Below are 20,657 nucleotides of genomic sequence, written 5' to 3'. Positions count from 1 at the left end.
TCGCTGTTATCACTCTTAATCACTTGTTTTGTAGTAGTTATTCTAAAGACAGAAACTTCGGTACAAAAATTGTTTCCAATGCATAGCAATGGTAGTAGTAGTACTATTGGAAACTTGCCACTGTTGGTTCTAAACGCCAGATAGTAATCTATTTATCTATCTATAAGACATGAATTCTCGCGGAGCCATAGCTTATATGGAATTTTCTCGTTTTTTTTTATTTTTTTGGAAAATTTTTCTTCGATTATGTGGTCGGATGAGGGTTATGGAAGAAGTTCCGTTGCAGACGGTAAGGGATCCCTTACGCATTGTGACAATTGATTTGCAAGTATTAACTGTAGACAGGGTTTCCTTCAATTTATTCAGTATCTTTTGGGATTTACTCTAATAGTAGGTTGGGGTCTTAGTTTTGCTATGAAAGTTTCTGTAATTCATTATTGTGTATTAGTTCTTCTATTTTATTTTTTTTACTATGATGATTCGAAGGATTTTGTCCACATGGGACCTCAGATGTTTCAGAATGTAAATCAAAGGCTAAGATTGAAGACATTTGCGAGAAAGGGAACACCTACATTAGAGAGTAATATTTTTTTTATGCTTTTTAGTGTCATAGTTAAGTGGTTTTGGTATATTGTTTATATATACATTTAATACGATTTCTTTCTACGATACCTTTTGTTCTTGGTAAGGGATTAAAGGCCTCAATCTTAAGATGTCTTTATCTTTAGTGTAACTGCCATGAAATTTTCAGGCTGGGAAAATAAATACTCAACACTTAAATGTCTAGTATGATGAGAATCTTTATTTATGACAAGAAATTATCTATGGGTATTTGCTAGATATTGTTCTTTGTAAAAGTGGAAACCAGTTATGACAATCTTCTTCTCATTCCCTTGATTCATTCTTGCATATGGTGTGTAAGAATTTGGTTGTAGAGAAAACTGCAGAATTGCTTTCTATCAATGATATTAATCTACCTCTTTCACTCAAAGTAAAAGCATTATCGGAGACAGGCATGACTTGAAAGAAAAATATGCTGACCGTTCTTCAAGGGTTCACAGGAGCTGTATTTTCCACTTTTTTCTCCTTGGTTGCAATTGGTAGGAGTTGAGCCCGAGACCTTTGAGATGGGGAGGGGGTGGAATGTCGTGTGAGCTTTCAGTTTAGAAGTCCAGGGGTTTATTTGTGCATGTTTTTTTACCAAAAAAATATTTGTGCATGTTAATCCCTTAAATAATACTGTGAGCTTTACTTTTGGATTTTGGCCTGTAACTCTGGCTTGGTTCATGCAGGCGAGTACAAATTCAAGGTCTTTTGAAACTGCTGTTCAGTTTTTAGAGTCCTATTCTTGCAAGTTGCTTCCATGGTGTTCCACTCAGCAAAGCTTATATATTACATTTACTTTGTTGCTGCCCGTATTTGAGTTTTCTTTTCTAATTAGCTGATATGTGAAATTATCTGAGATTTTGCATTAGAAATAAATGGGTAAAGTGGTATAAAAGTAGACAATGATATTATGATTGATATGATAAAGTTTCAAAATGATTCGCAGGACAATTGCTTTGAACTTGGAAATTGAGAGGATGATACTCATATCAGGAAGTTAACGGAATGAATAAGAAATCAAAGGAAAACAGAGAGAATTTAGAGGTAAGATTTACCACATATTGCCTGCTTAGGAGAGCCCTCGGCAGGGTGTTTGGACACCTCTCCCTTGTGCTCTTTCCAAGCCCTGAGCTGTGAGAAGTAGTCTTGCTTTGTAAATAACTCCTCTTTTTGTTCTTTGGGCAAGTTTAAAGCAAGATAGGGTATATATAGAGATTGCTTTACTCACTGCTCTCAAGAGCGTGTCTGGCTCCCAAAGATAACAAATTTTTCTTCTAACTCATAATTTTCTTTTAAACTTTATTCTTGATGTCTCTGAAAGTTGCATTTTTTTGGCTTTTGAACTATATAGGGTAGTCTCAAATATATTTGTCTTGGTTCCAACATGCACAAACATTTACGTAATATTACAAATTTTTACGTAATATTACAAATTTTAATAAACAGTGACTTTTTATATTCTATGTACTCTATATGTACTCTATCACTCCCAAAACAAAATTACTATAATAAATTTCTCTTCCACCTTAGAATTTTCTTCTGAACTTTATTCTTGATGGTTCTGAAAGTTTGTTTTTTTTAATTTTTGAATTATGGAGGGCAGTCTCAAGTATTTATCTTGGACTCTAATATGTATAATGTTTAGCATCTTTGCAATATTACACATTTTAATACACAATGACTTATTATAAGATATGTACTCCGTGACTCTGTGTATTCGAATTGCTTCATTGACTCGAACTCTTACCTGAGCCCCAATGCAACCAGAACCCCCCTCAATTGTGGGGTTCCGCTCACCACTACGGCATAGACACTCAGCACTACACCTTATGTGAAGGCGATGGCACCCACAGTCGGTACTAGCACAGTTCTTGACTTTGCACATGCATTTATGGGCTGCTCCAAGATTCTCCGGTAGAACACTCTTATTTTCACACTTATAATATGACAGGAATACTTGGGGGTGCACGCACCCATCCTTGCATGAGCAGTCTATCACTCAGCCAACAAAATGGACTATCAATTAACTAGAGTATAAAACTTGATTTTCTACCAATTCAAAAGATAAATTCAGTTATCATTAATCAATTCGAAAATAATTATATATATTCTACCAAACATTATTTTTCTATATTTTATATCTTTCATAAGACTATGGCTAACCTTCTCTTTTGTTATTGCTATATTAATTCTTGAAAACTAATATACCTAATAAGCTCTTATTTCAGAGGAACTATGAAAGCATTATTAAATGTAATTAAGGTTATATATTAAATAGTATTTTATCTTGTTAATTAGGTATTCCTTAAGTACTTCTGAGGTACTCTGATATATATAGATGGTTAGATAGAGCATGTTTATTAAGGTTAGAGTATCTAATGTTCTTGTATATATATAGATAATAGTAATGACAAAGGGAACACAGCTTTTCATCCTCAACTGACTTTTTCTCTCTTTTCAGAACTTCCCTCTCATATGGTGCTTGCTTCACTATTTTATCATTCAACTCTGTAGGTTTAAACAGAATTTTATCATTAAATATGATAGCTTGTAACTATAATTTTTAATGCATTTTATTAATTATTATTCAATTTTTCTGTTACAGAATTTGAAAATAAATTAAATACCATCACGTCATGTGAATTTCAATATGGATTTCTAGCATAGAAGTAATGTAGTTGAATAATTATCAATATAGCCATTATTCTTGAATAAATAATGATTCATTTATTTGGAGCTTTTACGTTTAGCAGTGATACTATAAATCACCAAGCAAATTCAAATATGTTATTTGAAATATGAGTAATTGGCTCATTTTTTTATTTTTTTATTTTACAATCATTTATGTATGCTTATTTTTAACCTATCTTATTTATGTTATAATATTTTTATTATTCATCCAATATTTAATAAATAATTTTGACAAAGAGAATGTTGAGGGAGTTTACCTAAAAAGTGATGATTTGTTGAGAGCAAACAACAAAACAGAACCATAAAAGAAGAAGAAGAAAAAACAGCTAACAACACCAAAACAAAGAACGATTGAAATAGAGAATTGGATTAGAGAACCCTGGACCCCAGAAGGTGTTTGGGTTCGGTCGGTGTAGAAGAAGTAAAATTGATCTAACAATATTACAATACAATCACAACAACAACGTTGTTTTGTGTTGTGTTCTTACGTTGTTATCATCCATTAGCTGTTCTCTTCGGTCTGTAATATGTAAGAACTCAAACCCACAATCTCTAAGTAAGTATGGGAAGACTATGCTATTTGTTAACAACTACAACTTTTTTTTAATAAACTATTAGCTTATTAATATCATTGTTAACATCAATATGTGGAATGTTACAAATTTTAATACATAATGACTTCTTATAAGATATCTACTCTATATATTCCAATTACCTCACTTTTACATATCTTATCATTTCACATGTCATAATTAATCAATCTGAGAGTAAAACTCAACTTTCTATCACTCTGAGAACAAAATCGACTATAATAAGCTTCTCTTCAAACTTAGAATCTTCTTTTGAACTTTATACTTGATGGCTCCAAAAGTTGCTTTCGACTTTTGAACTATGGAGGGCAGCTCTAAGTATATTTCTCTTGGGCTCTAGTATGTACAATGTTTAGCGCAATATTACAAATTTTAATACATAGTAACTTCTTATAAAATATGTACTCTATGTATTCGAATTATTTCATTTTTACATATCTTATTATTTCACATGTCATAATCAATCAATTCCAGAGCAAAACCTCCGAGAACAAAATCGACTATAACAAGCTTCTCTTCTAACCTAAAATCTACTTCTGAACTTTATCTTTAATGACTTTAAAAGTTATTTTCTTCGATTTTTGAATTATGGGAGGCAGCTCTAAATATTTGTCTTGGACTCCAATATGTACAATATTTAGCTATTACAAGTTTTAATACAAAGTGATTTTTTATAAAATATGTACTCTATACTCGAATTGCTTCACTTTTACCTATCTTATCATTTTACATGTCATAATCAATCAATCCAAAAATAAAACTCAACTTTCTATCAATTCTAAAAACAAATTCCATTATCATCAATCAACTCAAAAATAACTACATATATTTTAACGAACATCATTTTTCTATATTCTATATCTTTCAAAAGACTATGACTAATCTTCTCTTTTGTTATGTTTATATTAATTCTTGAAAACTAATATAACTAATAAAGCTCTTGTTTTAGAAGAACTATATGATGATCATTATTAAATATGGTAGCTTGTAACCATAATTTTTAATGCATTTTATTAATTATTATTATACAATTTTTCTGTTACAAAATTTGAAAATAAATTAAACACCATCATAACATCATATGAATTTTAATATGAGGAATGTTAGGAGGTCAGTAATTTTGGTGTTTTGTAATCATCAATTAACCATCAATAATATTTTTAATGGTGTGAGATTATATCTAATGGTGAGAGATCACTTACTTTTGTTTTGATGGTTAAGTGCTGGCCAAAAAACACAAAAATTACTGATCCCTAGACTTTTCCTTTTAATATAGTTTTCTAGCATAGAAGTCATGTAGTTGAATAACTATCAATATAGCCATTATTCATGAATAAATAATGATTCATTTATTTGGAGATTTTACTTTTAGCGGTGATACTATAAATCACCAAGCAAATTCAAATATCATTACTTGAAATATGGATATATAATTGGTTCATTTTTTTATTTTCCTATTTTATAATAATTTATGTATATTTATTTTCAACATATCTTATTTATGTTATAATATTTTTATTATTCATCCAATATTTAATAAATAATTTTGGCAAAGAAATATTCTTCGATTATTTGTTAAGATTCACACAGTATTTTTTCTACCATTAATTTAAGCATATAGAATTCATTGCATAATTATTTTTTTGAATAAATACCGATATAAGAATATGACTAAATTTGGAGTTCACCATATTATTATTATTATTATTATTATTATTATTATTATTATTATTATTATTATTATTATCGGTTACTCAATATGAATTATAACTCAAACTTAATTGTTCATCCTGATGAATTATAAGTAAACCTTAAATATTATTTATTCTTAGTTTTATGTAACGGATGAGTTTAATGACTATCATTTCTATTTTGATGACTAAACTGTCATAACATACATTAATATTCTTGATCAATCTAATGTTCAATTTAAAATATTATTTATCTCTCAAAAAGAAAAATCTATAAACTTATACAAACTAATATCATATTTTATGTTCTTATTACTTCTAATATTTTATATTCTATAATTTTTATAAACTTCTTAAATACTTACTGATTTGAACTTAGAATACTTTTTGAAGTATACTTCGTCGTCATCAGACAAGAAGAGTGAAACTTAATCCCTTCAAGAATCAAAATAGGACAATGTTATCATACAAAAAAACCAAAATTTAAAGATAATAAAATAAATATTAATATAACATGCATTGTTATTATTTATGGAAGTTTAGTTTAAGAATCTTCTTTCTAAGAAGGGAAATAAAAATGAAATCATATATATTAATGGTGAATGATATTTTGTTTGACTTAGGTAGGTATCTTCCAATATGGTTAAAGGGGTCCAGTATACCAGACAAAGAGATTGATCAATTAGTCTTAACCACTAATTTAGTTATGGGCTTCACGTTCTCAAACATTACATTGCTTAGAATTTAGAACGTAAAATCTAATTACCTGTATGGATCGCAGTGTAAGAAACTTCCATTATTCCTTTCATGTGCGGTAAAGTAATCGGAATTCAGGCATTCATAGCACTTGTGACTAAAATACACATTAATATGATAAAAAAATATTTCTTTGAAGATCTTAATAAACTTTAGGAATTAGCTAGCTAAGCCATTTTGCTAATTTCATACGCTTTTCGAGTTTTTCCTCGTCATTTCCGATCCTCTGCATGAAAATACTCAAGATTATTGAATCCAACGCCACCTACCTCCCTTACATATCAACGTCATCACACTCAACCCTAACATTTACGTTACCTTTTTTTCATGATTGTCACAAATTAATTATCATAGCTACTATTTTTTTAGCCAATATTAATTAATTTTTTTAAAATTATTTTATTCATCTTAAAATATAAACTCTAAATAAAAAATTTTAAATTTTAAATTATCAATTTAAACACTAAAATTAATTAATATTAATTAATTAAAAAATTAATTTTGTGTAATTTTTTATTTCCATTCATATTATTTTTCGGTAACTTAAAAAAATATTAAGGACACTTATATATATGAGTAAATTTTTATAATAATTTCTGATATTCATGTAATTATCTGAAATAATCTTCGAGATCTAAATTTTTTTATAATGATTTTTTAGATAGAGTTTCGAGCACTATAGTGATCCCTACGTTATTTTTTACATTAAATCAGCTGTCGAAGTGTTGATGTAGCTATCTTTTGACACGTTGAACCGTCCCAACGGTTAGGTAATTTGGATTCATTTCAATTTGATCATTTCGTCATTTTATAATCCTAATTTTAAATGTGCAGAGCATATTTTTTATCTTTTTTTTTCTTCTCCATCTCTTTATTTCTATAGAATGAAGGTATGGTTCTAATTAAATGTTCAATTAAATCAATTTGAAACTACTAAAACCATCCTTAATAGAAGTGAACAACAATTTCAATGCATCTCATAGCATTGCAGCATTATAACTAAAACAAAAATTGAATAACATAGCACTTCACCGATTAAAATCACCCTTGTATGAAGAATTAAACGATAGCTCATGTTCACAAATAAATTAATAGAAAATCCAGGAATTAAAATAAATAAAATAAAGCGAGTCTAATTTAAAATCTCAACTCACAGATTGAAGTAAACCCAACGCAACATGCATGCATGCATCAAAGTAGATGTACAAAATATTCCAATAGGAGGCAAATGAGGGGAGAACATACGAATAAATCAAAAACAAACAGTGCCTTAGTGATTGGCAGCTAAAGTTTTATGAAGCAGCTCAAAAGAACAACTAGTACAAGGGTGAGTACCTGAACTAAAGAGACAGCGAAGAAGAAAAAAAGAGATAAAGAAAAAGATGAAAAACACGCTTTGCACATTTAGAATTGTGGTTATAAAATGGGGGAGGGACTAACTTGAATCCAAATCAGAATGAATTCACGTCATCTGCCATTAAAATTGTCCAGCATGGTAAAAGAGGACACACTACAAAAAAAGTCTATGGTTATGGTGAAAAACCGTGACCATAGCTAGTGAAAAGGGTCACTATAGGTCTATGGTCATAGTTTTTGACCTATGGTCACGATTTTTTTACCGTGGCCTATTTTGTCGTGGCCATAGACCTATGGTCACTGTTTTTTTTATCTATGGTCACAGTTTCTATGGTCACAGTTGTAGTGTTCAAATTTTGGCACTTTAGGCCACCTTTTTTACCGTGACCATAGGTTGCTCTATGGCCATCCCTTTATTAAAACCGTAACCATAGCCTCTATGATCACCCCATCTTAAAATCGTGATCATAACCTTATCTATGGTCACCCCACCTACCGTGACCATAGCCTTTATGGTCATCCCTCCTTAAAACTGTGACTATAGTCTTATCTTTTCACCATGATCATAGCTTCTATGGTCACCCCACCTTAATGACGGGAGACGAGCATGACGACCCACGACGTGCAATGAACGACGCAGAAAAGCTTGTGATTCATGAGTGTACAGAGGGGTTGGAGGCGACCGGTTGGACAGTGGAGAGACTATCGGACGGTGAGAAGAATGGTAGCGACAATGGAGGCTAGGGTTGAGCACGACGGACGCGGCGGTGGTAGAGGCTAGGGCTTCCGTTTTTCTTTGGGGTCTGGGGAGAAAGAAGGAGAAAGGAGAAAGGAGGCTCTAGCGCTGGGGGCACTCGCATGCTTTCTGAATGTTCTCTAAGCGATACGACGTCATTTCATTTGAACTGGTCGGGTCATGATTCCGTTTGACCGGCCGGTTTAGCGATTTGCATCCGGTTTTTGAATCAACGGTTTTACTTAAAGAATCAAACCATAAAATCTATCAGTTTACGGTTGGACCGGTTCGACTAGCCATTTCAGTTCGATTTTCAGAACTATGCTAGTGACTGATGAGCAGAGGAGAGGGGCTGGCAACAGACGACGCTTCGACGACCACGAGGAAGAAGTTGGTGACTTGCGAATGACGAGAGGAGTTGGAGCACGACCTGAGGTGGTACTGTGCATGGCTGGGAGAGAAGGAATGGGGATTTTGGCACCAAGGGTTGTCTTCACCCTTTTTTCCTAAGGGAAGAACGACGAGCGAGGGGTTTTAAAAAAAATTTGAAAAATCGTACTCTATGGTCACCCCTCAAAACCGTGACCATAGACTTCTTTAGGTCACCCCCTAAAACTGTGACCATAGGTACCTTTAGGTCACTCTCCAAAATCGTGACCATAGACCCTTTTAGGTCACCCTTTTATAAAATCGTGACCATAAACTCTTTTAGGTCACCCCTCAAAATCGTGACCATAGACCATTTTAGGTCACCCCCAAAACCGTGACCATAGACCCCTTTAGGTCACCCCTAAAAATCGTGATCATAGACCCTTTTAAGTTACTTTTTTTTTTTGATAAACTGTGACCATAGACCATTTAAGGTCACCCCCAAAATCGTGACCATAGACCCCTTTAGGTCACTCTAAAACCGTGATCATAGACTCCTTTAGGTCACCCTTTCGTAAAACCGTGATCATAAACTCTTTTAGGTCACCCTTCAAAACCGTGACCATAGACCATTTTAGTTCACCCCTAAAACCGTGACTATAGATCCCTTTAGGTCACCCCCAAAACCATGATCATAAACCCTTTTAGGTCACCCTTTTTTGAAAAACTATGATCATAGACCATTTAAGGTTATCCTCCAAAACCGTGACCATAGACCTTTTTAGGTCACCATTTTTTAAAAAACTGTGACCATAGATCTTTTTTGGTCACCTCAAAAAACTGTGATCATACACCATTTTAGGCCACCTTTTTTTTAAAAACCGTGACCATAAGTACTCTATAGTCACTCTTTTTTAAAAAACCGTGACCATAATTTTTTTTATTATAGTAAAAAATTGTGACCATAAATTACTGTAACTAAAAAAACCGTAACTATAGACCCAAAATATTGTAGTGACATATCAACATTCCAACAACTAACTTAATGTCAGAAATAATGCAAAAATCGCTATGGTGTTCGAAACTCTATTTGAGGGACTACCATAAAAAAATTTAAATTTCAAATATTATTTTAAATCATTGCATAAATCTTAGGAATCATTATAAAAATTTGCTCCTATATACATATGCGTACACAAATTTGATATATCATTTAATTTGGTTATCTTTTATTTTCTATTTTAATATATGATAAAGGTGAAAAAAAAAAGATTAGCAGGCAGCCACGAATCCGTATTTGATATATTTATATATCACGAATAAATAATAATACGTGTTCTAAATGTTTGTAATATGAAAAATTTAAGTATTATTTAAAAATTATTAGTTTATATTTTTAGAATATTTAATTTATTTTGAATTTATTTATCTAGTTATTAAATTGGATTTTATATTTATGGGTTTAAAATTTTCTATTTTTAACTTAATAAGAAGTTATAAATATCTCATAAACTATTATACTCTTCGTATAGAGATATTCGAAGAGTGACGAGGCACTTTTTAGTTTCATGATAAAACTATGGTATGGACAAGTAAAGTTGAGTGAGTCATTCTCTTATTACTTCAGAGAATTAAAAAAAAGATTGAGTAATTCCTTTCGATTCAATTCGCAAACTACGGTATGGATAAGTTAGATTGAATGAGTTCCTTTCATATTGCATCAAAAAAATTGAATAAAAAATAAAATGATTCTCTTGGTATTTAATTTTGATATATTCTTTTTATTTTTATTTTCATTTTCAATTTATCTTTTTTTATTCAATTCCAATAATTATTTTCTTATTTATCTTTTTGTTTCGTATCAAATAATAATTTGATAACGATACATACACTTTCCGTCATCTATGGTACAAATTTGAGATTTCTAGGTTTTTTTTTTTAAGAACTAAATTGATTATTCGTGACTATTTGGACTATAATCTTAAATAAAATTATCAACACAAATCTCTCTTACATTTTTCCATTAAAAAAATCATGATTTTGAATTCCTTAATTATCTAAAAAAAAACACAATACATAATTGAATGAGAAATATCCGGTTCGTTGTTGGCTCAAAAGAGTCAAACATGTAACACACATTTCATTTCTAATTATGAACCCATCATCATGATTCATGATTTGGTTGCAAAGAGTAGACTAATACGAATATATTTCATTGGTTTAATTGATGATCTCTGATCTCTGGAATTTTACATCCACAAAGTTACCACATTACACGGCAACACCTTTGAAGGAGTCACTGGTTCAGTTTCCTTACACATTAAAAAATCCACACACACAAACACACCCCAATCTCTAAATGTTTAAAAGCCCCATACCGGTGCCGATAACTTAGGCCACTGCACATGCTTATTTCCTTCAAAAACTCATTCACTCTTCACCTTCTCTTCTCACACTTTAATTCCTTCATTCATTCACTTTCATTCTCTTCTCTCTCCAATTAAACAACAATAATGGCTAATCTAGGCCCCGCCAACACGGCCGGCACCGCCGTGACGCCGACGCCTTTGCTGAAGGACGAGCTTGACATTGTGATCCCAACAATAAGAAACCTGGATTTTCTGGAGATGTGGAGGCCGTTTTTCCAGCCATATCATCTCATCATTGTTCAGGACGGTGATCCAACCAAGACCATCAAGGTTCCTCCGGGCTTCGATTACGAGCTCTATAACCGTAACGACATTAACAAGATTCTTGGACCCAGGGCCTCTTGTATCTCCTTCAAGGACTCCGCTTGCCGCTGCTTCGGTTACATGGTTTCCAAGAAGAAGTACATCTATACCATTGATGATGATTGTTTCGTGAGTCTTCTAATCTTGTTCATTTCCTCAGCTTTCATCTTTTGGATCGGTCTTAATTGTCCTCTTATTTTTTGTTCTAAATACGTGTCAATGGAACCTTGTATGGATCACGATTTGACTCAATTTGACTTATGATTGATTTTTTTTTGAAACTAAATAAGGTGTTAAATATTTTGGAATCAAACTGATTCATGCGCGATCTAAAGATCTCATCACCTATCTGGATTTATCATGTATTTATCATCTGTTTACTACTTAATTAGGTTGCAAATGATCCATCTGGAAAGGCGATCAATGCACTTGAGCAGCACATAAAGAACCTTCTGTGTCCATCAACACCTTTCTTCTTCAACACGCTCTATGAGCCTTACAGAGAAGGTGCAGATTTCGTGCGCGGCTACCCTTTCAGTCTTCGCGAAGGTGTACCCACTGCTGTCTCTCATGGTCTCTGGCTCAACATCCCGGATTATGACGCTCCTACACAGCTTGTCAAGCCTCTCGAGAGGAACACCAGGTGTGTATCTACCATTCATTTTTATACAGTCGTGCAATCAAATATATTCATTTCGATAACCATTCAAATAGTAGTTATAAAACTTTTGTAATATGATAATGCACAAGGTATGTTGATGCTATTTTGACGATTCCGAAAGGAACATTGTTCCCAATGTGCGGAATGAACTTGGCCTTCGACCGCGATCTCATTGGACCGGCAATGTACTTCGGTTTGATGGGTGATGGCCAGCCCATCGGACGCTACGACGACATGTGGGCTGGCTGGTGCTGCAAGGTGCATTTTTCTTATCATTTTCATCTCTTCTTTTTTTCTCGAGAGTTAGATGATTTGACATATTTGACTAAATTGTTGATTTTATTAGTTAGTGTAATTTATTATGATAATTGTTGTTAACAGGTGATCACGGACCACTTGGGGCTGGGAATCAAGACTGGACTTCCGTACATCTACCACAGCAAGGCAAGCAACCCATTTGTGAATCTGAGGAAAGAGTACAAAGGAATATTCTGGCAGGAAGATATCATCCCGTTCTTCCAGAACGTTGTTCTCCCAAAAGAATGCACAACTGTTCAGAAATGCTACATTGAACTCTCCAAGCAAGTCAAAGAGAAGCTCTCAAAGGTTGACCCTTACTTTGACAAGCTTGCAGATGCAATGGTTACATGGATTGAAGCTTGGGATGAACTTAACCCTCAAAAGCCAACCACTGCCAAAGCATAGAAAATTAATCATATGAATAATAATAACAACTTTGCCAAACAGAGCCACCCACTATATGTTAATTAAAACTTTAGTCCTTTTTCTTAAATAAAGTATTTACTCTCTTCATCACTTAGAATTTGCAGCATTGCAGCCTGCAATTCACTTTTTTTCTTATTTTTTTCGTAACTTCTTGCTTTGAGATTAGAAGCAATAAAGTACAATGGTCTAGGGAGCTGTTTTTATTTTTTATTTTTTATTTTTTTGTTATTTTTCTTATTGTACCTTTTGCTTAATGAGTAGTTCGGGAAGGGCCCTTATACATGTGGCAGCACCGAGTTCCATGTGAGGCAAGTTCATCGGAAGAAAATTAATGTATTGTTCATTTTTATTACCGAGTAAGAATCAATAGTAATTGAAATTAACAGTTGTGTTCAGATTTCAGCTTTCATAATGAACCAATGGTAAACATATCAAGCAAAGAAATTAGATATTTTAATTTTAAATCTGATAAATTTTTAGTGCCACGAAATCTGCATTGTCATTGGTATAAACCTTAAAATTTACGGAAAATTAATCCTAAGAAACATGTAAGATAAAATAATAACCCCCTAATCCAAAATTTCAAAAACCCCAAATCTCTAAATTCAGCCACCCTAAATTTCTCTCCGTGTATCTCAAATAGTACCTCCTTCAACATTATTATTTATAGGTTTAATTATTCTATTGACTCCTATAATTTTACTAAATTTACAATTAGATTTTTATATATTTTTTTAATTGAGTTTTTATATTTTTTTTTAATTTTGTAATTAAATCTTTTTTATGTTAAAAATATTAAAATTAACAGAATATTTTTCTAAAAAAACATATGGTCAAAAATATAATTAAATTCTTAATTGTAGATACATTTAATTTGCAGAACAAATATTCAATTAACTCTTAACATTTTTTATACTAAAAATGATCTAATTACAAAATTAAAAACAATGTAGAAACTCAATTAAACAGAAAAAAAAAATATAAAAACCTAATTAAAAATTTGATAAAACTATAAGAACCAATAGAATAATTAAATCTTATTTATACGCACGCATCTATATATGAATCCATGGATACTGCTGATTAATATATAGCAACTATTCTTTTTATGAGATTTATTCCCACAGCTCTTATTGTAATTTAGCCATGAGTAATTAAAATAGAGAATCCAAGGAATTTAAATGACAGAGAGAGATAACTAGAGGCTGAATTGAGCTTGCTTTGATGGCCTAGCCTGAATACAAACATTATATATATATATATATGGTAAAGTACTAAATTGGTCTTCTACGTTTGAACATAATTCTGTTTTGGTCCTTAAGGTTTAAAGTGTCCTATTTGAATTCAAAAAATGTTTATTTAGCTTTAATGTAGTTCCACCGTGAGATCAAATATAAATAATTAACAGAATTTTCCACATAACAACAGTACAAGAACAAGATTAATAATCTAAAGAACAAGTTCGAACAAGTACAAACTCCAGAGGCACAAGATCAACCATGAATGCATCAATACATTTATTTATTATTCTCTTTAATACTATAGAAAATATTTCATTTAAATTGTAAAAAAAATGATAAATAAATATATTGATACATCCACAATTGATTTTGTACTGTCATGTAGGATATTCCATTGTTCTTATAATGCTTTCATGTAGGATATTCCATGAAACTTTTTTGAATTCAAATAGGACATTTTAAACCTTAAAGACCAAATGCTTTCATATAGGATATTCCATGAAACTTTTTTGAATTCAAATAGGACACTTTAAACCTTAAAGACCAAAACAGGAGTACGCCCAAACATAGGGAACCAATTTAGTACTTTACTCTCTCTCTCTCTCTATATATATATATAAAAGAGAGAGAGAGAGAGAAAGAAAGAGAGAGAGAGACTTCTTGCTGAAAAACATGGTTGCCATGCAAGTCACTAGAAAAAATATCTATTTTATGAAACAACAATACATATTCCCCTAAAAAGGAATTATTGTTCCACATAATACAATTTCCATACATTAAAAAAAAAATCAGATCCAAAAATCTAACATAACGCAAAGTGCCTTGATCTTGCCACAGCATTTTCCTGTAAATTGTTAAATGATGAACAAGGCACAACTACACAGTCCTCTCTATCTACTTCACCTCACTTTCTGCAAAATTTAGTGAAAACAAATGCTTTCTTTAATAACAAAAAATATATATTTCCAGGATCATGAGAACTGAAACATTAATTTCAAGAATCTCATTTTTTAGCTAAGATGTGATATCATTCTCGGTCTTCGGCTTCTTACTTTTAGGTTCTTCATCATCTTCATGGTTGAGAGCTCCATTAACCGCTGCTGGACCTAATAGAGAGACGTGTTTGCTAGTAATTTGACGTCCTGCCCTAAGTTTTGGACCCCAGTGTCTTTCTGGATTAGGAAGAAAGCGAACAACCTTCTTCGCTTGTGCCTTGCTAAGTGATGATATTGCCCTAGCAAAACTAGCCTGAAAGGGACACACACCAATATTAGTTTTTCATAATTCAAGCAGGATCATAGGATAGGCCAGGTCAGGTCAGGTAAAAACAATGTAAAACTCTAGGATAAGACCAACTTCCTAGAATTTATGACCTAAACACGCTCCAAGATATATGCCGACATAACTAGAAACGACAGGTCTCAATTTTGCAGATTAAATACATATATCAGTATTTTATGGTTATGAAAGACATGAACTAATTAGATGTCCAAGTTGGCACACTAGGGCATGCTTGCTAAAATAATACAAAGTTCAGCCAAGAGTTCTATATTCTAAACGATATCCTTCATATTTGCTACTTCTGATTCTTCTATTTCCCCGGCCAAATGAACTTGTGCACACATCATTCACATACATGTATCAGTTATATACTACCCCTAACTTGATTAAACAACCACCAAAAAGCAAATAATTGCTTGTGAGGAGAAGAGAGAATAATGCTACATTTTAGCCAAGAACAAAAGTTGACAGGCTAGATGTACCTGAAGAACAGGTTCCTTAGCAAGTATGACACTCCCTGGTTGATCTGCTGGCTGAGCTTTCACAGGATGATTCTTTACCTATAATTGAAGGGATCAGTGACCAAGAACTGAAAAGGCAATCATTTCCAATGCCTTTCCCAAAATCAACCCCCACCTTCTCCTTCTCTCTTTTTCTACCGGAACCATTAAAAAACAAATAATAAAGGAAAGAGCATTTTATATACAAAAGTCACTCCCATATTATAAAATCATATTTCGCAGGAACCAGAGACTGGATCTGTACCAAACAAAAAAGTAAGACAGCAAGAATGATGTTAATCTCTTACCCAACAGCGCATTATATCCCAAATAACATCCATGGGTGCATCTGATTTAAGCCCCAATGGATTAACATGAGTTCCAGATATACGATAGCCTGCATTGATCACTGCAGAACGGAACATAACTGCCGAAGGAGAAGTGCATTTAAGGGTTGCACAGAGGTTGTGCAGACTCAAAAACAGGGGAACATCTGTCAATTCCTGAAAATATTACAATTATCAAATATTAGAATTGGAATAACTATACAAAGAAGAAATTTCTACCACAAGGTTTTCAACTGGAATTAGTCGCATTAGCACACACATCTTAGTCATATCACATCATGTCAAAATAACAAACTGAAAATAAAACCTCAGATATGGTAGTCAACACAGCAGATATGCGATCATAAGCAGGATATCTGTTCTTCATGGATTTCACATCTGCCAGTATAGAACCCACCCAATCTTGATCATGGATTGGAGCAGACCATATAGGGCCACCCATAGTGAATTTTTTCCCGCAATCACTGCATTCTTGAGGAACTACAGGACCAAAGCCAGGTAAATATCTGACACTAGTATTCTGAAAAATGGGAAAATGAAAATAAGTCCCCCTTCAAGATATAAAATTTATATTCAATCAAAATAAAGCAATATACTTAAATGGCCATGACAACACGCACAAACACACAACAAACAGAAATGAACATTCACCATAACCCCATATCGGTAATGCTTTGCAAAAGAAATGACATTTAAAAAAGGTTCAAAATCCCAACAAAAATTAACCATCCCAAGCACAAAAAAGAAGCCACTGGGAAAGAACTAAACAGTTTTTCCTTTCATTGCAACAGGATACATACCTTGGAAATGGTCCTCCCAATGGGCTGCAAATGGAAAGAGTCACAACCAGTGCACTGATAAACATATGAAAGCTTTAGGGGAGTGTTTTTCATTGCACTGGCAGAACTGCAACCAATTATTTCATCTTAGTTGGGATAACAGAATCAAGCAACCTTGTGGAATCATTATCCAAGATAATAACAACTTATAAACTATTTACCATAAGTAAAAAACACACACTAAGAGGACTTACGTGTATATGCGAACAAAAACACGAACGTAAAAGTCCATCTGAACAGATAGCACAGGAACAATATATCGCTTGTAACGATTAGCATGACTCTGCATTAAATGACAAACAAACATATTATACGAATTTGTATGAATAAAAATAACAGTGACGTGAGAGATTAACAGATATTCAAGTGATATAAGAAATTTAGTTGAAATTCTGGCAGGTGAGTTTTTATAAGTGAGTTGAAAATTTGTATGCCTATGTTTAAAACATCAGATGTTAGTTGAAAATAAATTTAGTTTATATTAAATTTTCTTTGTATAGAACTTCAATGTACCTCAATGGAAGCCAGAAGGATCCTCAGAGCCATTTCATGACAATATTTTCCTCTCAGTGGGTATGATCCATATCTATATGGCAATTGTAAGGTTAGTACAGTAATTAAAACTATTATTGAATTAAAAGTTTATAATTAATACCAGTATCAACATTACTTTGAATAGCAGACCTCCCCATTTGCCCCACAGAGCACTGCCATGTCTGTTGCAGTGCACATCAGGATACCTCCATCAGCAACAGATTGAACTGCTGAATCCAAAAACACAGAAGGTGAACCATATGGATCAAGATCAACCTGAAAATACAGAAACACAGAGACCATAAAAACTTATTTACTTTCAAAAAATAAAAACAAAACTTTATTAAATTGCTACAAATAGAAAATAGAATGAACTTAGTTATTATTGCAGGGTCACAAGTCAGGGAACAGTATTATATAGATGTTGAACAAGACACAACTACACAGTCCTCTCTATCTACTTCACCTCACTTTCTGCAAACTTTAGTGAAAACAAATGCTTTCTTTAATAATATATATATATATTTCCAGGATCTTGAGAACCGAAACATTAATTTCAAAAAATATATTTATTGAATTGCTTCAAATAGAAAATAGAATGAACTAAGTAACAAGTAACAAATAGAAAATAGAATGAACCTAATAACAAGTAACAAAAAATATATATTTATTAAATTGCTTCAAATATTATTGCAGGGTCACAAGTCAGGGAACAATATTATATAGATGTTGAACAAGTAACACTAAATAGAATAAGAATAATTTTCAATGGAAAATACATATATAAAACTTAGTAACATCCACTTACCACATCAAATTCTTTAGGGTGGGTTAGCATATATACACGAGCATCAACATGATGAGACTCCACTTTTGAAATTGCAACTGACCCATTAAATTTGATATTCCTTCTGCAAGCTTCCACAGAAACTGTCAGGAGCATAAGTTATGGTTAAGCACTGAGATGCACATACTTAATGATCAAACAAGACAGAGATCTCAACTCTCAAACAAAAAGTAGGTATCATAGCTACACAGAGTAGACCATTGACACAAGTACAGATTTCCAATGTTTTCTTATAAGGCATTACAGAAGATATATTTTTATATAAACTGAAAGTCCTTGAAGCACCTATATCATTGTCCAGAGCAACAACCTGACCAATCCCTTCTACTTCACGAGCATATCTTAGAGACCTTAACCCAGAAGCAGACAATGCCTGTATACAAGAACAAAAAAGAAGTCATACAGATGATACTTGTTCTACAATTGAGTTGCAGAGAATATGGTATACATATAAAATGGGGGAAAAAAGTGAATATAATGCTATGATGATAAGAACAAGTTAGGGAAAACCTCAAGAACCCTTGGTGGCTTCAGTTCCACATGTCCTTTCCCTTCTGTGAGATCAGTCTGCTCTCCTGCACTACTGCAGTCTTCTGCAATTTTGGCTGATCCCTTTACGCTACTGCATGCTTCTAATTCCTCAGGAGATGTATTTTCCTCCCCTTCACATTTTCCATTAGATTCATGATTTTCTGACGGAGTTTCTCGAGGTACATCCTCTGCTTCCTCCTTTACAGATTCATTTTCAGTTGCTTTTTGTGTCCCTTTCTTTCTCTTGGACAACGTTGCTTCATGCTCTTGCTCCCGTCTTGATATAAATTCTCTCAAAACAGTAATCGATATATCCCTGTTATTAACCTGATGATAATTTATAAACCAGAAGCATAACATATTAGCATCGCTCCAAAACCACAACATCTAACAAAGCATTAAAGCTAGGAATAAAATAAAATAAAATTTTCCGCTCAACATTTCCAGTTTCCACTCAAACAAAGGCATTAAAACTGTAAAACATAACAAAAGGAAATGATCAACGGAATTAGCTCCAAAATCAAACCATCCTTAGTAATTCAATTCAACTAATAAGCACAGAAGCATAGAAAAACATCTCAAACAACTTGAACTTTATATTCAGAAGCTAAATTTAAGGTTCTAATTGAGGTCCACATTTTCATCCCTCCCCAGTATTTTTCTACAATGAACACTACTTAGCTTCCCAAAAACCATTGAACGTCCAATCAGGGGGGAAAAAGTCTAATTGAAAACCAAAAAACTTCAAAGGTTCTCAATTCTCGTATTTTAAAGTCAAAATAACAGAAACTCAAATTAAAAAGAAAAAAACATTGGGACCTGAGTTTTATTATAGAAGACTTCGTTCTTGGCATGCATGAGAATCTCAGCTTCTCCTTCCTTAATAATTTTATAATCATTGAGATCGGTCGACATTGTTGAGCTAATATAATGCAAAATCGAATTCAGAGTATGCTCCTTCTGCTGTTCCTGGCAGTTTACTTGTTCTGTGGTTATGGCGCTGAAAGAAGAACAATATTTCAGGAGAGAGAAGTGGTTTATTGCTGTTATCGTGGAAGTGTAAAGCTTCAGTTGCAATTTCAGAAAACGACCTTCCGCAAACAGCATAAGGAGTTAATTCTATGCATTGCAATTCAAATGTGTAACTGCCAGAAAACCCTACGAAAGAATTTTTAAACGAAACGTTTCTTTTCTCTTAAACCCTAACCGGTGTGCATCGGGGACAAATAGGGAAATATCTTAATAACTATCTATCTATTTTTATTTATTAATTAATTAATTATCATATTATATATTGTTCTTGAACAACTTTAGTAAATCCTCTTGGATAGCCCAATCAGTTATAATCCAAATGGCATAATCTCTCCCTATTTATCTAAGAGGTCGTGAATTCGAATTTCTCTATCTTTAGTAAAAAAAAAAAAAAAAAATCCTCTTATATAGCTTGTTCACTTTGAAATGATTTCGAATTCTCTTAGTTAGATGAGTTATACTTAGATTGAAGAGAAATATAGTGTGTAGATACAGAAAAAAAAAAGTTTAGATATTTAAATTAGTATTTTGGTTGTAGGAGCCATTCAAATAAAAATATTTAAAATATTTTTTAAGATATTTTTTAGTAAT

General features: G+C 32.5%; 2 protein-coding genes across 3 annotated transcripts; one reads left to right on the top strand and one right to left on the bottom strand.

Annotated features, from left to right (window-relative positions):
- Positions 1–10,900: 10,900 nt before the first annotated feature.
- LOC107623639 (UDP-arabinopyranose mutase 1) lies at positions 10,901–13,297 on the top strand. The gene is made up of 4 exons (XM_016325979.3): positions 10,901–11,656; positions 11,920–12,170; positions 12,278–12,446; positions 12,570–13,297. Exons 1-4 carry the CDS (start codon positions 11,309–11,311, stop codon positions 12,891–12,893), a joined length of 1,092 nt encoding a protein of 363 aa, XP_016181465.1. The 5' UTR covers positions 10,901–11,308; the 3' UTR covers positions 12,894–13,297.
- Positions 13,298–14,815: 1,518 nt separating this feature from the next.
- LOC107623728 (tRNA (guanine(26)-N(2))-dimethyltransferase 2) lies at positions 14,816–20,286 on the bottom strand. Of its 2 annotated transcripts, XM_016326081.3 has the most exons (13): positions 19,854–20,286; positions 19,014–19,361; positions 18,789–18,876; positions 18,465–18,586; positions 17,793–17,932; positions 17,636–17,708; positions 17,317–17,405; positions 17,084–17,189; positions 16,591–16,803; positions 16,245–16,439; positions 15,919–15,996; positions 15,208–15,403; positions 14,816–15,066 (listed from the first exon to the last, which is right to left on the bottom strand). In XM_016326081.3, exons 1-13 carry the CDS (start codon positions 20,139–20,141, stop codon positions 15,050–15,052), a joined length of 1,953 nt encoding a protein of 650 aa, XP_016181567.1. In that variant the 5' UTR covers positions 20,142–20,286; the 3' UTR covers positions 14,816–15,049. The 2 variants fall into 2 exon arrangements, with proteins under 2 accessions (XP_016181567.1, XP_016181566.1); XM_016326080.3 differs by having other exon boundaries at positions 14,968–15,403; positions 19,854–20,237.
- Positions 20,287–20,657: the final 371 nt, after the last annotated feature.

This window comes from Arachis ipaensis, chromosome B10 (assembly GCF_059453495.1).
Source record: "Arachis ipaensis isolate K30076 ecotype BB chromosome B10, ASM5945349v1, whole genome shotgun sequence".
NCBI classification, from domain to species: Eukaryota; Viridiplantae; Streptophyta; class Magnoliopsida; order Fabales; family Fabaceae; genus Arachis; species Arachis ipaensis.
The sequence above is the reverse complement of the archived record's forward strand: the minus strand, read 5'-3'. Positions and strand labels throughout refer to the sequence as shown.